This window comes from Mirounga angustirostris, unplaced genomic scaffold, assembly GCF_029215605.1.
Source record: "Mirounga angustirostris isolate CCGP_5_RB_7025 unplaced genomic scaffold, mMirAng1.0.hap1 SCAF_12, whole genome shotgun sequence".
In the NCBI taxonomy this organism is placed as follows: domain Eukaryota; kingdom Metazoa; phylum Chordata; class Mammalia; order Carnivora; family Phocidae; genus Mirounga; species Mirounga angustirostris.
Window position 1 is genome coordinate 17,498,854 of NW_026991720.1, and position 19,965 is coordinate 17,518,818.

The 19,965-nt window shown below is 49.6% G+C and overlaps 1 protein-coding gene across 1 annotated transcript in view; it reads left to right on the forward strand.

Moving 5' to 3' along the window:
- Positions 1-19,965, forward strand: part of SLC13A4 (solute carrier family 13 member 4) — a 42,270-nt gene continuing 22,305 nt past the window's right edge. Inside the window, exons 1-3 of the mRNA XM_045864212.3 lie at positions 1-99; positions 5,715-5,843; positions 18,753-18,889. Of these exons, the coding sequence (XP_045720168.1) occupies positions 1-99; positions 5,715-5,843; positions 18,753-18,889 (365 nt within the window). The remainder of the gene's footprint in view (positions 100-5,714; positions 5,844-18,752; positions 18,890-19,965) is intronic.

Sequence of the window (19,965 nt, forward strand, 5' to 3'; positions counted from 1 at the left end):
ATGGGCCTGCTCAAGGGCCTCCTCGGGGCGAGAAACCTGCTGCTCGTCGTCTTCGTGCCGCTCCTGCTGCTGCCCCTGCCCGTGCTCCACCCCAGCAGCGTGAGTACCGCGCGTCCCCTCGGGTCCCTACGGGCCGGCCGTCGGGGGTGCGAGGGCAGGCGGGGCAGCGGGGGCAGGGGGGCCGAGGGATGGGGTGCTTCACTCCCGGGCTCAAGGCATGGACAGCGCTTTCTGGGGGAGGCTCGAATGCTTTCTTCCCCCGGCGCTGCCACTTTCGTCCCTCCGCCCCCTCCCCGGGGCCCCGACCGACTGCGTGGCCCCCAGACAGTGGTGAGGTTGGCGGGGCGGCTGAATCGGCTGAGGGGTGCTACCCGGTCATCTGGCCGCCGGAACGGCGCGGGGGCCACGCGCTGTGCCCCCGAGGAGAGGGACACGCTGCTGGGCGGCATTTGTCCTGGGCTCAACTGGGTCACCATGTGACCGGCTCTCTGTGAGAGAGCTGGAGAGCAGGGAGGCTTCCCACTAAGGACACGGGGGGTTGGGAGGGATGCGGGAGGGAGGGGATTACCCTGCAGGACTGGGGGGTCGCGGGCAGGGGCGTGGGGGTCAGGAGTTCCACGGGGGCTCCTCTGCACCCACCAGGGTCTGTGGTCCTGATAACCACGCTTTGAAATGCAATCGCTGAAGTCCCTCTGAACTTGACGTTGAAAGCAGAGCTTGGCATCTTGCCCCAGTCCCATGCATATGGCCCTTTGATCATTTGTATCCTCTGTGTTTTCTTCTCTGTGCTCTTGACGGAGACTTTCAACCACGCGATAAAAAAGAAATAAGAGCCCCCAACTCGAGACCATGACCCAATTTTTGACCGGTTTGCACAAGCAGAGATGCCAAAGCTTTGGCTCTGCCTTCTGCCGGCTTCTCAGACCTTCAGGGCCTCCCTTCCCTTCCTGTCTCCCTCCCCCTCCCCTCCTCCTCCCCCTCCTCCCCTCCCTCCCCCCCCTTCCTCCCCCTCCTCCCCTCCTCCTCTTCCCCCTCTTCCCCTCCTCCTCCTCCCCCTCCTCTCAGAGGCTTTACCCCTTGTCCTGCAGGCACTACCCTTGAGACTTTAGGAAAAATAAGCTAAGAGAGGTTAATCATGTTTACGGGAGGGGAAGAGATTTTCCAGGCAGCTCTCCGAGTAACTTGGTAACCAACATTGAGTTATAAAGTCAAATAGAGGGGATTAGAATGGCTTGTCTTAAAAAACAAACTGGCTTAAATCTTTACTAGAATAAATACCCCAGAGTGATTAACAGCAGGCTGGGATTAGCTGACGGTGATTGTTGCTGACAGTTTTCCTGGGCTCACGCTAGTCAGTTCTCTGCCCTGTCCAAATGGGCTGTTTGTTTTTTCTTTCTTTTTTTCAAAGTTTGTTGTTGTTGTTTTTCCTCAATGTCTGATGCACTTAAGGTACTGTTCACCAAAGACACAGGGCCCTCCTCTTCGTGGCGGTATCCGGCACCTCTGTGTCCCCCCAAGTCAGCCCCATCTTTGGGGACCATGACTCTAGGGTGTGGTGTTGCCTACTTTTCATTCGGGGGCCCTGCCTTTGAGCTTCTCAGTCACCAATGACTAGTAAGAAGGATCCAGAAGAAGAAAAAAATAAAATAACAAGTTATTGAAGTAGGCAAAATAATCTGTAAATTCAACGGAAGACAGGTGTTATTTAAAAAAGGAAGAGAAAAAAATCTTAAAAAAAAAAAAAAAAAGAGGAGAGAAAAGGAAGACCAGGTGAGCCTCTGCTCTGTTTGGGTCTGTAAATAATCTTTGAAGAGATTTTTACAGCTGGACTTACTGAGACCAAGGGACACTGCCCTTTCTTGGCCTAGCTCCTTCTGTCAGACTCAGTTTCAACTTCGAAGGGGGTTTCTCAACAGCCACACCAGTGACATTTGGGGCCAGATAATTCTTTGCTGCGGGGAGGGCTGTCCTGTGCATGGCAGGATGTTTAGCAGCATCCCTGCTCTTCACCCATTAGATGCCCATAGCACACAGTGCCTCCCCCACCCCACTATGACAGCCCAAAATCCTTCCAGATACTACCCAATATCCCCTGGGCTGGTGGGGGGGGGTGCAAAATCGCCCCCTTTAAGAACAAGTGCCTTTTGAGAAAGTAGACCTCCCACTACGTCAGAGCTTCCCAGTAGGCTCACATTGGTGGACACTGTGAGTCCCACAGCCTCGGGGACAGCTAGATGGAGCCCGGCATGACCAGTGCCCTCAGAGCTGGACGCAGGTGGCTTGCCACTTACCCAGGGTGCCCTACAAAGATGATTTCTCGGGGCGCCTGGGTGGCTCAGTCGTTAAGCGTCTGCCTTTGGCTCAGGTCATGATCCCAGGGTCCTGGGATCGAGCCCCACATCGGGCTCCCTGCTCTGCGGGGAGCCTGCTTCTCCCTCTCCCACTCCCCCTGCTTGTGTTCCCTCTCTCGCTGTGTCTCTCTCTGTCAAATAAATAAATAAAATTAAAAAAAAAAAAAGATTTCTCTGTGGGTCACCATGTCAACGACAGCTCTGCCCTTCTTCTACGATGACATAAAATCACCTTGAGGTCACCAGCGCCCACCGTAAGCACAAACCAACACAGAGAACGTCTCTCACCCATTCTTACTCCCACGCATCAGACTTTTAGATTCTGATATTTAATCCCTAAGATTCCTAAACGGACCTGGTTGCTCTGGGCTGGAGCTGAGGGAAGGGCACCTGGCCGGCAGTTCTGGGCCTGCCATTCTGACGGTTCTTCGAAGACATAAGCCATAGCTACATTCTAGGAAGGATTAGAATGACCTTCCCCTTTTCCCTGCCAGGGACCCAGACTGCAACCATGTTGCAGAAGAGAAGGGTGCCAGAGGGGCTTGTCCATAACTGAGCCCTGCCTCAGTGTCCCTGGCAGGACAAAGGTTATTTCAGAAAGGCCTCGCAGTCATTTATGACAGCAAATAAACCGGCCTCAAGCCCCTTCTAGTGAAGTTCGAATGGAACATCACTGAGGTGATCGGACAGCACGGGAAAGGAACAGATTTACACATCAGTTGGTAGCAGAGTCAGGAAATAGCCCATTTGGGGAATGTCACTTTGGAGCTCTCTCCTTTATTTGTAAACAGAAGCCAAAAAGGACTGAAAATACTATCCTTTAAAGGCACTGCCTGAATACTCATCGGCCCCTACACACCTGCTGACTAGTGGCAGTGAGAAGGAGTCAAGAGTTTCCAGAATATCCTCTCCAATAGGCAGAGAAGAGAAACCCGATAGCCAGCAGAGGAACCCAATTCAGTTCAAGCAATGTTAACTGCCAGACACTGACCAGATGTGGGACCCCAGGATTCCTGTGATCAACCCTCACAAAGATTTTTGAGGATTATCTAAATCTAAGCTTATCGGGCGCCTGGGTGGCTCAGTTGGTTAAGCGACTGCCTTTGGCTCGGGTCGTGATCCTGGAGTCCCGGGATCGAGTCCCACATCAGGCTCCCTGCTCGGCGGGGAGTCTGCTTCTCCCTCTGACCTTACCCCCTCTCGTGTTCTCTCTCTCATTCTCTCTCTCTCGCTCGCTCTCAAATAAATAAAATCTTTAAAAAATAAATAAATAAATAAATAAATAAATAAATAAAAGCTTATCCATCGAATTTTGAGAAGGTTCAGAAGGAGCAAAAGGAAGTTTATGTAAATTCCATGCATGAACTGGGTGAGAAATATGGAAAGGGCCTCTGGAGGTGGTCTCTTGGCCATTCTTATGCTCTAAGGAAAGTCCAGGTAAAAATGATGATGGTGTTTTATCCTGTTCTTAATGCTGCATGAAGGTGGCTTGCTGACTTCCTCCAAGCCAACCTATTCTAATTCATAACAATAGTTACAGTCAAAAAGTGTACCTTGGCTTACCCAAATCCTCCTAATTCAAACTAAGATGGTGCCTGGGAGAAAGTTTTTTCTCCATCTTTCTCTCTCTCATTCTTTCTCTTGGTCTGTCGCCCCTTCCCCTCTCCCTTAACTTGTGGCCCCTTCCCCCCATCTTAATTTGTGGCCCTGTAATGACAAGAAAGACTAAAGCTTCTCAGGAAGGAATAAGGGCTCTCAGGGAGGGACAGATATGCTGTCTCCTTTATCTTCAGCTGGAGTTAAGACCTGCCATTCTGTTTCCCAGGGAAGAGATAGGAATAAGTGAGTTCAAGGGGGCTCAAGGCTTTGAACTTCTTTAAGTCGTTTTATTTCTGCAACGAAGGGGGTTATTTCTCTAAGTTGCATTATTTTCCAATAGAGCCTTTTTTCTCCCCCCTACTGATTCTGTTGTCTTATCAGCAACTTCCAAAAGTTTTAACTTCTCTCTCATCTTTTGGCCCCAGAGGAAATCTCAGTGGGAGCTAGAGTCAACAATCGCTGGGCCCTGTTCCCATTTCTCAAACCCCAAGGCAATAATCCATGCATATCAGGAGGGAGCAAGGTCCCATCCAGCCGGGCTGGGTTAATCACTCCTGACGCCCCTCACTGATCATGGCGACCTTTTGTAACTTTTGTGCAAGAGTTTGAGTACGCCTGTTCTGAACCCAAGGGAGAGATAAACAGAATAAGATTTGTCAGGCTCCTTGATCACCAGCCAGCCTCAGGGCAGGTCAGACCTGAGCCCAGATGGTTTAGAACTATGTATAAATTGAGGAAACCAGAGCCAGCTTGGACCTTCTCTACAGTGGCCCTCCAAGTCCATTGTTAAGGTCCTTGGACAGCGACCCCTCCCGAGAGTAAGCCAGTGACCTTTCTCCACACCATTGGTCCAGCGTGACTCCGAGCAACCAGCATTACTAGAGGCTGAGGTTAAGGAGGGCTGGTTGTTGATAACAGTGTTGTGCTTTTTTATTCTATGCACCCCAAGGTTGTACAGCCAGCAAAGTGAGGGCATTGGGGAAAACTCCAGGCCTTCCCTTGCAAGTAGATAGCACTTTTTATTCTCTTTATCAGAGGGATGTTTCCATCCTGTGCATCAGGCAGGGGGAATGAAGTCCCAGAGCAGTGAGAACCAGACACTGGTAAGGACAGGGGTTCTCAACCAGGGACAAATTTCCCCCCAAGGGACATTTAGCAAAGTCTAAAGACATTTGTGGTTGTCACAATTGGGAGGTGCTATGACATCTAGTGGGTAGAGGCCAGGGATGCTGCTAAACCTCCTAATGCACAGGACAGCCCCCCACAGCATGGAATTATCCAGCCCCAAAATGGGCCAGTCTCAGAGCTCACACGTGAATCGGTTACACAAACAGATCCCAACTTGCAACTACCCCAGGAATATCTAGTGTCCAATCAACTCGACGCCCAACTATCCTGCCGCCATGTTAAAGCTGGGAACTCCAGCTTTAGAGGCTGTGATCTTGGGTCTGAACACTGAGTTCATTTCAGTCCCCATCCCGCACAGTTTCAAGCGCCACCTAAGTCTGGTGGCTACGTGGCTGCAGACCATGTGCCACAGGCCGGTCCACCCAAGAAGCAGACATTACTGCACACACCCAAGTATGGGCCCGGCCAGGCATCCACCACGTTCCCCTGCCAAGGCCAGCTTTGCACCTCCCAGGGCTGTGTCCTGGGGCCCGTGTTTGAGTCTGGGTGCCTGCTGCCTCCACCCCGGGTCTCACTGGGATTTTCCACAGCAGCGGCTGTCCCTGAGACTAACCGCCCACTTTCCTCCCCTTGCAGGAGGCTGCGTGTGCTTACGTGTTGATCGTGACCGCTGTGTACTGGGTGTCTGAGGCCGTGCCTCTCGGAGCTGCAGCCCTGGTGCCTGCCTTCCTGTACCCGCTCTTCGGAGTGCTCCGATCCAGCGAGGTTAGACCATTTGTGGCCCAGCTCCCTGCTCAGGTCCCTCCTGGGCCAGTGAAGGGGGCTCAAGGTGAAGGGAGAGCCCCAAAGCACTTGAGGAAGGGGCTTTCTTCACCCTCTGGAACAACCTCTTAGCACTAAGCCTTTGCACCTGCTATTCCAGACCCTGAGTTCCTCTCCCATGACCCTCATCTCCCTCAAACTGCCTCTTTCAGGAAGCCTTACTTGACTGATCACATCCAATTGCTCCTTCAGCCTGAAACCCTCTAGGAACTGGTTGATTGGCACCTATAAGCAACCTGCTGTTGACCTTTCTCAGTCTTTTGTATATCCACTTAAACTATAAGGCAGGAATCAAAGGTAGGAATCGGGTTTCCCAGGTCTTTGGAATCTCATTATAAACCTGAGTCCGTGTATAGTAGGTGCTCAATAAATGTGTGTTGACAGACTCCTCATGTTTTCCTGAATCCTGACAATGTTTTCATCCGCTACGCCTAAAAAAAAAAAAATTCTATTCCTTCTTCCCCAACTCAAGATTACTGCATATTCTTTCCTTGACCTCTGTCTACCTAGATCTTGCCCTCTCTGTCCACTCTCTCTCTCTCTATGGCATCCTTAAAAGCTCAACCAGAAATTGTCAATTATCAAGCCCAGGCTGTGGTCAGATTTCAGGGCAAACACTTAAACCAGCCACAAACGGGAAAGAAGAAAAACACAACCAGAACCCAGAAGCAAGATGAAAGATGGTCCTCATTCATTAACACCTGGTTCTATTTAGACTGTTATAGCACTTGGTCTCTGCTTAGAGTTTCTGATAAAGATCGAATGGTAGAGATTAAGGACAGAGGCACAGAAGAAAGACGAAAGGGAACTGATGTTTGCAGGCCTACTAGGAATCAGGCACTGTACTGGAAGTACTCTATCAGTTATGCAATACTCCTGAGATCTCCACAAGGTGGGTGTTGATATTTCCACTCTACAGATGAGGAAAGAGGCTCAGAGAGTTAAGAAACTGGCTCAAAATCACAAGGTAGGAAGTAGCAGAACTGGATTCAAACTCCTATCTATTAGATTTCAAAGTCTATATTCTTGCTTTCTATTCTACCAGATGGACTCAACTAGCCAGTTTGTTTGTTTGTTTGTGTTTGGGACATTTGGGTTTTTGGTTTTCGTTGGGTTTTTTGTTGCTGTTGTTTTATTCTGTATTGTTTTTGTTTTGGGATGGGAGGGTGGGTGGCAATGAGTAGCTGTAGTAGCCTTAGTTGTTCCATAAAGGATGGGATCCCCCAAACCATCAGCAGTGCTTTTATTCTTGGAGATGGGTACAACACCAATATCCTGGAGACCCTCATAAAAGCTAGCCTGTGACCTGCATCACCAGGCAGTTGCTCCAAAGTGTCCCCTTCTTTTGTGGAAACAAGAGTAGGTAGTTTGGTCTGTGTGCCTGTCTAAAAGAACCACCAACCTTAAACACGACTTTTCTTAAGAAAAGCATTTAAACTTATTCTGCACATTTCTATTTTTATTTTTTTAAAGACTTTATTTATTTATTTGACAGAGAGAGAGAGAGAGAGAGAGAGGGAACACAAGCAGGGGGAGTGGGAGAGGGAGAAGCAGGCTTCCCGCGGAGCAGGGAGCCCAATGCGGGGCTTGATCCCAGGACCCTGGGACCATGACCTGAGCCGAAAGCAGGAGCTTAGTGACTGAGCCGCCCAGGCGCCTCTGCACGTTTCTCTTTAAAAGTGAGAAACCAGAAGCCCATGAGTCAGGGGGTGAAAATAGAGGGCAGAGAAAAAAAAAATGACATTATAGAAAGAATTGAATCTTAACTAACATTTAACGTGAGCTAACTATTAATTAAAAGATTTCTATCTTTGTGTTTCACTTTGGGGCAGCCCCAAAGCCGACAGTATGCCTTAGCCTTGAAGGAGATGATGTCCCTATTTCTCCAAGGGCTGCCTTCAGCAGGAATCCCCCAGAGGGGTGGCCCAATCAGCGCCTCTGCATGGTAGAGATGTTGCTAGGCAACCATTCATCCAAGGGCCCGCCCCTCTGCACAGCCAGGCAGGCCAGACCTAGAAGGCATCTACTGAGTCAGTGGTTTGGGGGGGTAACATGACTTTGTGAGGGGAACAGGAAGGCTGTCCGGTGAAGGATTAGGCATTGTTATTGCTGGGGCTGGAGATGGAAAGCACTGGAAGAGCCAGAGGGCAGGTCTTATCATTTGAAGTGAAAACTCCTGCGCCATCTGCCTGATAAAGTAGCAGTGCCTGGCAATGATATTTAACAGCTGGGCTATAGGAAGCAGCTTCAGCCAAAGATAGTCTGTTGAGTGGCTTTTTAAACTCAGAGTAGAGGAAAATGCCGATAAGTAGAGGACATGGCTTATGCCCCTTTGTGAGCCACTCAACTTTGCAGATGGAGACCTAGTCCACCACCACTAGCCACACCCCTCCACCAGCATGTGCCCGGGCTCCCCAAGAAAAGGCGGGCTGGGGGTCTGCAGAAGCCCCCTTTGCAGACAAATCATCTACTTGTCACTCCCCAAACCCACCTTGTGCTTGCCTAGCGTTCCCTTGACTCAAAGTTCTCTCCAATTCCCTCCACCTTTAAAATCCTGTCCAGGGGCGCCTGGGTAGCTCAGTCCGTTGAGCGGCTGCGTTCGGCTCAGGTCATGATCCTGGGGTCTTGGGATCGAGCCCCACATCCGGCTCCCTGCTCAGCGGAGAGCCTGTTTCTCCCTCTCCATCTGCCTGTCACTCTGCCTACTTGTGCTCTCTCTCTGTCTCTCTCTCTCTGCAAATAAATAAATAAAATCTTTAAAAAAATAAAATAAAATAAAATAAAATCCTGTCCAATTACCCTCTGCAGTGAAGCCTTTCCAAAGACCTTAGCTAAAAGTGTTGCTCCCTTCCCTTGGAACCGATCTGATGTCTTTAGCCTTTCAGTGGTACATCAGATATACCTGATAGTAACTTGCTGTGGACACGTCCTCTCTCCACAAAGATTCGCAGCCCCTAGGATTTGCGGTGTCTATGGCCTGCATCCTTGTGCTGGCCCTCAGTGAAGGCTTTTTGGTTGCAGGGTTTCCGGACGGTGTGCAATAGTGTGCTTTGCACCTGAAGGAAGGCATGTGGGTAGGATCGGTGTGACTCTGGAACCGTGGCCTCTGTCCCTTGTGTTACTCATTCAACATTCAGAAAAATATTTCCTGAGTTCTGTATCTACCATGGACCACCTGGGACATTACAGGGACCCTGAAGGCGACAAAAATGAAACACGTAATTTCTGCCCTCTTGAGACTCACAATAATCCTTCTCAGTTTCCCACTGTTGGCTTGGATGTAGGCATACAAATGGTTCATTTTTATGGTGATGACTTGATGGTCAGCAGGTGTTAAGAGTTCGTTGTGTGCAAAGCTTAGACTTCCTCTCTCTGTCTTGCTGAGAAGAGATACAAAATGATAGACTCCTGACCTTGAGAAGTGTCTATTCTAAAAGAGAGAAGGCACAAACCAAATGGGAAAACACAGAAGAGCCATGCAGTAATGCCTCATTTTCTGGCACTGCGGAGGATTCACCCAATTCCCCAAGGGGGAATGTTCTAGATAAATGAAATTTACCCCACCAGGTGCCCAAATTTTATGTTGACCACTTTTTGATTGACGTCTTTCTAGAAGGCTTTATAATTTCCCCAGCCTTTTAAACGGAATTTGTTGAATACAAATTAACTTTTTTTTTGGAACCTTCACAATTTCCAGGGGGAAAAAATTCTCAATCAAAGGAGCCAATGTGGGCTGGATGACAGCACAGTTGAGTAACTTGAGTGCTGGCCCAACAGCTGAACCTAAAGAATCTTGAGGAACATTCTGGCAGTGGACTAGAGAGAGAGCCCAAGTGAAAATCTAAAAGACACATTATCAGATCTGCAGATGACTCAGAGCTAGATGGGCCAACTAATGAATGATGACAGAAACAATGCTGATAGGATGACACAAAAGCTTGGGACTGACAAAATGATGTTTTATAGGGATAAATGTTGACAGTGTGTGTGGAAAAGACTTGGCTTTTAGTTGAGTACATATGCAGCATGAATCATCTATCAGCCCAATGTGGCCTGCCAAAATTTGGAGAATTTACCATATGCCAGGCACCATGGGAGGTCCTTTACATGCTCCACATCACTTAATCCTCTGTAAGGTGGTTTTTAGTTCTGTTTTTACGGAGGAGTTCAGAAATGGAAGTTCAGAGAGGTTAAGGAACTTACTATGGAGTGGAGCCAGGACTTGAACCCAGGAGTGTGTGCCCCCATTAACCATTGGCCAATATGTACTGAGGTCTGCGGAGTTACTAAATGTATGTGTCCAGAGCATTAAATTCTAGATCAGGGGCTCATACAGTGGGGGGTAGCCAAGATGTCCAAAATCTAGAATGTGAGTCACATGGGGAAGGAAGAGAAGACTCAAGAGGGACATGATTTTTGGCTTCTGCAGCTCCACACACAAGGCTCAGGGGATCAAACCAGAACCAGAGTCCAAGCACCATAAGAGAGACCCGCTCCATGTGAGGGAAGATGCTGAAATGGGCAGCCACATGGGGTCTGGGTATTCCTGTTCGTGGGAATGCAAGCCAGGCGACCATGTCAGGGATGTTAGAGGTAGATTTCATGCCTTGGGAGAGGGGATGGACTCAAAGGGCCCTTTGACTTTGGGATTCTATGACCTTCTTGTTGTCATCCTGCCACTTCTTCCCTCTGCTGGTATACAGAGCTCAGGCCTGGATTTTAGGTTTGTTCTTTATTTTACCTCCATTGTGACTCTCACGACTATCATTGTATCTGCCTCGGGAATGGTCTATGCCCTTCTAAGGCACCACCATAGCCAGGGACAATCATGTTAGTTAAGATTTACCGTTTCTAGGAGGGTGGGAGCGAGAGTGTTCTCTGGGGCAGTAAAAGGCATGGTTTGAATGCTGGGGCTTGGGAACAGTCTCCAGGGTGTCCAGGGTCAGGAACTACTTCCAATAGAGGTGACATCTGCTTTTCTATCTCTCCCCTGCCCAACACACACTCACACTCACACACACACTCGCACACTCACACTCACCCCCTCTGCTGTCCCCACGGCCCTGCACTGCAGGCCCCTGGCAAGTCTCCTTGGCATTCTAGCTCCTGCCAGGACAGGACACGCTCCTGCGATAACAAAATGGCCTCTGCAGCCCTATGACACCAGGGTTCAATGTCATGAATCTGCTTCCCTGTTGGTTTCTGATTTTCTGACCTGCCAGATTCCCGACCATCACCGAGACCGTGACTTTCTCTGTTTGAACCTGGGTGCACTTCATATACTCCTCTCTGCTCTGCCTTTCTAGGCTCTGCCCTCCACGGAGGCTGATCCCCCCCCACACACACACAGGCCTGCAGGGAGGTAGGCTGAGCCTCGGGGCCCAGCCACCTGCCTGAACCCAAGCAGCTCATCACCCACAGCCGTCCAGACGCAGCTCAGAGCTGAGCTCCACACCCAGGCTGTGAGTGGGGCCTGGACCAGGAACCTACAGATATTGCAGCCTCTTGAGGCCAAGTTACTGGGGGGGAAGAGCTACTCCCTACATATGAGCCAGCCCCTTTGCCTCTGGACTCAGAAGTCAGCCCCCTGCCTTAGTTTCCTCCACTGAGGGCAGTTCTTCAGGTCCCAGAGAAGAAACTGGGGGTGCTTTATGAGTCAGCATCTCCGGGAGCTAAGCCAACTTCCGGGCCAGGTCAGCACTCATCTGAGTCTCTCTGCTTTAGACTTCTCTGTGGTAGGGTTTGCAAAGAATGTTTTTTAGCAACAAACCCTTTTCTTTAAACCACATCTTGGGAGGCTCAATACATAAAACAGACGGAAGAAGAGGTCCTACCCAGATTGGGCGTGGAGGCCCAGAGCCCCCGGCTGCTTGGGCCCTTCCTGCAGGCCTCCTGAAATTTCAGAGGCACTGAGTGTGGTTTGCAAACGTCTGGCCTTGGGGGGAGTAATTAGGTGATGTGGAGGGTGTTGGAGCCCGCAGAGACTTATCCAGCAGGAACGGCATTCCTTTCCCCAGGAAAAGGCGCGGAGTCAGCCGCCCTGGATTTGGCTGCCTTGCTGGGGCACTGGCTGGAATGCAGTAGCCTGGACTCCAGCCCTGCCTGCGGGCCTAGCTCCGTGCTGAGGTTGGGAGCCACCCTGGGCAGCCCCTCCTGGGGTCTAGAGGATTTCCCTGCAAAATTGTCCAGATGTCCAGAAGAGCCTCAAACGAAGTCCATTGCCGGAGGCCACCACCGGTCTCCTGACGGCTTGCCACGTTCCCACCATTTCTAGAGGTGCCCACAGCTGACCTGCAGAGCACTGACTGTCTGCATTTCTGGGGTCCCCCACCCCCCGCGAGCCACCAGATGTCCGCCTCAGGACATGGTCAGATCCACCACACCTCCTGCGGTCTCTGGCTGCTGTCGCCAGGAGTGGGTAGAGTGGCAGCGTGGAATGAGTCAGGATCCAAGCTGGGAGTAGGGTAGACCTGAGTTTGAATCCAGTCCTGTCACTAACCGGTCTCGAGCAAGTTGCATAATCTCTGCAAACTGCCCTTTGCTCGCGTGAAAAAGGATCTAGAAATAGCGACCTCACGGGGAGCTGAGGATTTTCCACTAATGGTGAGTGTGCAAGCCCGTACCACGTACCACGGCGTCAGCGACAGGGAGGATGGGTTGGCCCATGGGCCTCCTCCACCGGGATGGCCCCAGGGAAGCCGACTCACATTCCTCCTGAGAAGAGCACTGAGCCGAGCCTGCTGTCCAGAGTTCCCTTTTCCAATGTCTAGGAATAGAGCCACAACCTTTATAAAAAATTGTTTTAGGAGCACCTGGGTGGCTCAGTCGTTGGGCATCTGCCTTCGGCTCAGGTCATGATCCCAGGGTCCTGGGGTAGAGCCCCGCATCGGGCTCCCTGCTCTGCGGGAGGCCTGCTTCTCCCTCTCCCATTCCCCGTGCTTGTGTTCCTGCTCTCACTGTCTCTCTGTCAAATAAATACATAAAATCTTTAAAAAAAAAAATTGTTTTAAACATTTAAAACCTAACCTATCTAGAGATCAATCAATAATTCCGCCTTCAAAGAAAGTAATGTTTTAAAAGCTCATCACTAATGGATGTCGCCTGCAATTCACTAACGATGAGCTAGTTACTGAAGGACCACAACCGCCGGCCCTTCTGTCCTTGGGCCTCTCCATCCAGCCTGACTCAGAAAGCTCTTTCGGTGTGCTTACACTTCGCTAAGAAAACTTGGAGGAATCTCTGGTGTTCAGGCCCCACCTTGCTCCTTCTTATTTCATTTCTTTCTCTTCTTCCCTCCTTCAGTCATGCTGACCTCCCTGGCATCACTCTCAATCTCATCTTGAAGCTTTTTATCCTTTTTTTACTTCTTTAATAATATGCACATTTATTGAGCACTCCCTGTATACCAGGCACTGTTCTAAGACTCTACCTGCGTTATCTTACTCGAGGCCACGCCGTGCCGGATTAAATGAGCTGTGCATCATGACTCTCGCCACTGAAAACATTGGAATGACGGGGCCACAGGGGTTCCGTGGCTGGCCCAAGAGCCTCCAGCTCATCTGCGGGGAAGCAACCCTTCAAACCCAGCTGATCTGAACTCCAGAGCTCATGATATTGCTCTTCTCTGCCCTGCCTTTCCACGCGGCCTCCTTGAACGTATCTCTTCTAAAACACTGTCCCGGAACACCTCTGCTCTCCAAGCTCAGGGCTCTGGAAAACGGAGAAAACCACAGAGCAGAAAAGCAGAAAAGGCAAACATCACAGACACCGTGGACTCTACTCATGGGAGGAGCGCTCGTTTGGAGACCCTACTCCTCTTGGCAAATAATTCTAACAAGCTTTGTTATCTAGTTTCCCAACTCAGACAATATTAGTCTCAGAAATTAGGTAGTGGGGAAAGGGATGCCCACAGCACGCAGGAGGAAGCAACGCATGTTAGAAAACAATGAAAATAATCCTCAAGAATCCTGGAACCCCGGTGTGCCCTGAGGGGTTCTGAATAACCAAGGTTTGATTGTCAAAACAAACAAACAAACAAACAAACGAAAACGCAGTGGGCTGGACAACTAACAAACACCACCATCGGATAGAATTTTAATTTATAAAAGTGGAAAGGCAGCTTTATGGCTGGTCCCGCTCTGTGTGCAGATGGCCACAGAGCAGGTCGGCCTTTGTGTGGACCACTGAGCGATAGGAAGAGCTGCCAAGATTCCTGGTCGTCCACCCGGTGGGCCCTGCTAGCTGATTTGCATCTGTCATTTACTCTTGACTACAGCTTTACAAAAGGTAGGGACTCACATACTCTTTATTTTTTTTAATTTAGATGCCTAAATGAAGCCCAGAGAGGTTGAGCAACTTGCCCAGGGTCACACAGCTGAGTCCCGGCGGACTCCGCAGCCCTCACTCTTCCCCACTTGGCTGTGCTGCCTCTTAATCACAAACTACAGCCAGGCTGCCTGGCCCAAGCGCAGGACACCGCTTACAAGGGGGCAGGGAGGCCACGCGAATAGACCTAAGCCCACCCAACACCAAGTATGAAAACAGCCCAGAGCCAGTCTCCCGCTAAAGTCGGGCTTGAGGCTTCCAATCGGCCAGTGTCAGGCCTGTGATTATGACTGAAGACAGAAATGTGTGCCTCCTCATGCTGTCACCGAGACCAAGAAGACTCCCCTAGAGCTGAATTAGACGCACGGCTTCCAGTTGGCCCACCCTGAGTGACATGCGCAGTAGCTTTGGATTCAGGTGCACCCGGATTGATAGCCCGCCCCCGCCCGTCGCGCTAGGACCTTAAAGACTTCCTTAACCCCCCTGAGTCCCTTTCCTCACCTGCAAAGTGAGGGGCTAACGGTACCTGCCTCCTAGACTGTTGATGAGAAAGTGAATGCGAAATGCAAAACTCCCGTGGTGGAGAGGGCCCTCTCTGCAGGTGGGTCCCTTTCTCCTTGCCTTTGAAAGGAATCCCGAGGGGCGCCTGGGTGGCTCAGTCGGTCACAGATAATATAACCTGCATACATGCATGATTTGGGTTTAAATCAAATATAAAATATAATATAAAAAGTACAAAGGAGGGCGCCTGGGTGGCTCAGTTGGTTAAGCGACTGCCTGCGGCTCAGGTCATGGTCCTGGAGTCCCGGGATCGAGTCCCGCATCGGGCTCCCTGCTCAGCAGGGGGTCTGCTTCTCCCTCTGACCCTCCCCCCTCTCGTGCTCTCTCTCATTCTCTCTCTCGCAAAAAAAAAAAAAAAAGAAAGAAAGAAAGAAAGGAATCCCGAGAAAGCAGCCCCCCCTGCCCTCCAGGCTCTGGGCTCTTAAAAGGCCATCACAAACTGGCATTCCGATATGTGCCAAAGAGGCAGAAAATGAAAATGTTTGCAGCCGGTCCCCGGGAAAGTAACCACGATAGCACTGACCTTTTTAAAGGCTTTGCAGGGGCCTCGAGTCAGGGGGCCAGTGGCGGGACGGGTACTGCGTCTCATGACTTCTGTCGGGTTCCCTTCTCGGTAGACGGAGGACAAGAAAACACCGATTCCGCCACAGAGCTGCCTCCTAGACTGCTGGGAGGGTTAGGGTGCAGTGAGACAGGTCCTGCACTACCACCCCTGCGCCCCCTCCCCCCCACCCAGCCGCAGCCCTCAGGTATCCCCGCGGTGCCCCCACCTCCCACTAGGGGGCAGCATCTCCACCCATGCGCACCGGGCCCAGAGGCCTACCCGCCCCCCCCCCAGAGGGGACTCTGCCCTAGAGTCACCAGCCCAGCAGAGCAGGGAGCCTTCTCTGCCCTCAGGAAGCATTAGTGACAGTGCCAACTGACGACTGGGTTTGGGGACAAGAACTAGATTAAGCAGAAGCAGGGGGCTCCTCCAGGAAATGGTCACAGAGAGGGCAGGTGACCCTTCTCTTGCTACGCAAACCTCATCAACCAAACACAAGGACATCTCTGTGGGACGAAAGAGAGAAGAGAGAAATGGAGCACGCTGCTTTATTTTGGCTTTTTCGTTGTCAAAGTGTTAGCAGTGTTTAAAAATCACATAATACTGAAAAACTCATAATGCAAAACCAGCAGCTGCCTTCGGCACCCCTCCCCCTCTGCGCCCCCACCAAGTCCCCCCTCCGCCCCACCCCCATCCAGGGTCAATAACTTTCATCTTTGTTAACTGATTCTACTGGAATTAAGCACCATATGGTATTCTCTTTTTTTTTTTAAGATTTTATTTATTTATTTGAGAGAGAGAGAATGAGAGAGAGCACATGAGAGGGGGGAGGGTCAGAGGGAGAAGCAGACTCCCTGCCGAGCAGGGAGCCTGATGCAGCTCGATCCAGGGACTCCAGGATCATGACCTGAGCGGAAGGCAGTCGCTTAACCAACTGAGCCACCCAGGCGCCCATGGTATTTTTATTTGATATTTGTTTTAAGATTTTTTTTTTTAAGATTTTATTTATTTATTTGACAGAGAGAGAGACACAGTCAGAGAAGGAACATAAGCAGGGGGAGTGGGGGAGGGAGAAGCAGGCTCCCCACCGAGTAGGGAGCCCGGTGTGGGACTCAATCCCAGGACCCTGGGACCATGACCTGAGCCAAAGGCAGACACTTAACAACTGAGCCACCCAGCTGCCCCTAAGATTTTATTTTTAATCTTTATACCCAATGTGGGGCCGAGACTCACAACCCCAAGATCAAGAGTCGCATGCTCTACCTACTGAGCCAGCCAGGTGCCCCTCTTATTTGATATTCTTATATTAATTCTTGAGTCATCACTTGTAGACATTATCAGTTGATTTCCAATGACAGCAGATGAGGATTTTGTCCTCTTAAACCCGCCCCCTTTTCCTGCCTCCAGTCCTCCCAGTATTATAGGTACACCACGGTTTTGGTTAATTCAATAATCAAAGTTTAACAGTATGATTATGTAAATTTTGTTTCTTTCCAACACCACATATTTTACTGTATTTACGTTTCCTGCAGTTTTCATTTTTCCTGCAATTTTCATTTTTCCTGCAATGAGAAATGTTCTTGTTTTCCCACTTTAAAGAGGGTTTCTCAATTAGAAATTAAACTTCTCTGTATCTCTTCCTCTCAATTTCTGTCATGGTTCCCTTGTTGGGAACAATTCTGTATGTGATAAATATTTACTGAGCATCTACTTTTGCATCTTGGTGCTAGGGGTTAAGAGATTTACAAAGAAACATGATCCTTGGCCTTTTTGCAGCCTGAAATTCAGTCGAGAGATGAGAGAGGTACACAGAAAAAGACAGGGAGCATGAAGCGAAAATTCAAGCATCGTCCTGCCTGCTCTGCGATGGGTGGAATTAATGGTGTCCACACTCCACTCTGGAGTCACAGGCCAGAGTCACAGGGAAAGTTTTCTTCTCTCACAAGGAAGGCCTGAACTGGGCTTTGAAATCCGATTGTAAACAGAGAAGAGAACGTTCCAAGTGAGGAAATCAGTGAAGGGTTGACCTGTGGACCATAGACACATGAAGCATCTTAACAGGCCCCAGTCTTACTTTCCTCGTCATTAAGGGGCAGGGAGAAGTTAATTACTGGTATTTGGCTGTGGAGGAGAAAAACCCCTCTTCTTAGGAAACGGACACTGAAGTATTTAGGGGAAAAGGCTAACACGTACGTGTCTTACCCTCAAATGGCTCAGGGGAAAAAAAATGTAGACAATGTATGGGCATTCCTTATGTAATTATCACTTTGGAACTCTTTGCAACTTTGGAATTATTTGGAGTTTTTTAAATTTTAAAAAATTTTTAAAGATTTAAGGCAAGCTATAAAGGTACCCTGGAGAACTCTAACCTGAGGAAATAACCACATTTATATAAGGTGAATGATTTAAGCAGATTCTTTGTTCCATTTGTAGTTTTAAAAAAAAGGAATTAACCTAAATATGCAATAAAAGGAAAATGGCCAAATTCTGTGGCACATTATGCTTCTATTAACATGATTTTTTTCCAACAAATTTAAGTCAAATAAGAAAATGATCAGGGTATGATGTAAGTGGGGAGGGGAGCAGAATATAAAACAGCATAGTATGTAAATCCAATTATGTATCTATATAGACATAAATTGGAAATATATCAAAGTAATAACAGTAGCAGGATTAAGGGTAATTTCACCTTAAATTTTTCTGTATCTTGACGTTTTCCATAATGAGCATGCATTAATTTTCTAATTTTAAAAATTAACATAATTTTCTAAAAAGCTAAAAAAAAATGAGATTTGGGAATAAGCCCAGAGTTATTTTATGCTTTTTTAAAAAAATTTATTCATTTGAGAGAGAGAGAGAGAGCCCAAGCTGGGGGGAGAGGCAGAGGGAGAGGGAGAAGCAGACTCCCCCACTGAGCAGGGCGCCTGCCACCCAGGCCCATCCCAGGACCCTGAGATCATGACCTGAGCCGAAGGCAGAGGCTTAACCAACTAAGCCACCCAGGCGCCCCCAGAGTTATTTTAATAATTTTTAAGGATTAAGATAAAATTATATACTTATTCTTTGAAATGATATCGTAATTAAAAACAGGGTGCTTTAATATTTTTATAAATCAATCAATCCATCTTTTTTTTAAGCATGAAGAAGAGTATTTACCTTACTGGGTTGCTGGCCAGATTAAATGAAATCACCTCTGCAAAGTGCTTAGATCTGTGCCTGCCCAAGGTAGTAGGAACGTATATATATATTATATACGTGCGTGTGTGTATTACATCTATAAACACACAACGTCAAGCCGTCGGCTGGGCCAACAGCCCGCACCTCCCCGCTTCCCGCTCGCCAGGCCCCGTTGAGCGCGCGTTGAGCGGGGCGCATGCGCCGGGCCGCGGCGGGGGCGGGGCTGACCCGCTGCCTTCCCGCAGGTGGCCGCCGAGTACTTCAAGAACACCACGCTGCTGCTGGTGGGCGTCATCTGCGTGGCGGCTGCCGTGGAGAAGTGGAACCTGCATAAGCGCATTGCTCTGCGCGTGGTCATGATGGCCGGAGCCAAGCCGGGCATGTAAGTAGCCCTTGAGGTGCCCAGCCACCGTGCGGCCCCCCGCTGCCAGGGGGCCACCTGGACAGGGGTCCTGGGCCCCCGCGTGAACGGCCAGGTCAGGGTGTTTTTCTACTAACGGGGATGGAACGACATCAGGCCTGCTGGGCTCCCACAGCTCCCTCCGGCGAGAGGGCCCTCGATCGTGGAGGAGAGATGTGCGTGTGTGACGTTGGTGTCCTTTATTTTCACAGTCTCAGTAATTTATCGGAGCCACATAGACTTCGCGGGCAGCAGGTTACAAAATACAAGGGGCCCATTGAGTAAAACGAGAAGGACCAACGTAAATTGTTTCTCAACCTTTTTTCCAGCGTAACAGGGAACGGGCTGGACAGGGAAATGGGTGTCTTCTCCTTTGCCATTTAAGGAGACGTGGAGGTTTCCTCCCAGACACCCTGAGTTTTTGTTGTCCCTGGTTCAGACTGCAGCTCAGACAAGTTGCCCCTGACCTGGTGCCAGAGATGCCCTCCAGGCCCTCAGCCGCGTCCTGGTCTCTGTCTGCTGGGGGGAAGGCCAGGGCAGACATTCCCAACCTTGGGGAATGTGCAGGAAAGTCGGGAATGAGTTTTGTGTTAACTTCACCTCTGCTGCATCGAATAACCCTACCCTTCTCTTTCCTTCGGAATATTTACCTTCTATTTACAGCTTTCTTGTGACATTTTATGTAAGCGGCCCTGACTCCTTTGAGAGTCCAATGGCTTATAAATAAATAATATGGTATCAGTTTTCAACATTAGTCATTTAGATGAATACACAGTTTAGGCCTCAAAGGAGATTCCCGTCTCCCACTTAACTATAGCTTAATTTGGTGTCATTTGCCCCCTCACTAATAGCCTTGTACCCCACACTCAGCCTCCTAGGCACACAATGGCATCTACACATCACGCTGGGACTCCGCAGCTCTTTAAAACCTCTGTGTATTCAACTCAAACTCAAGAATGCTGCTCCCATTGCATTTCCACTCTTCTTCATTTACCTCCTCCCCGAGCATGTTTCCACCGCCTGCGGGGCTCTCTGTCTGCTGTTGGTGGGGGTCCCGG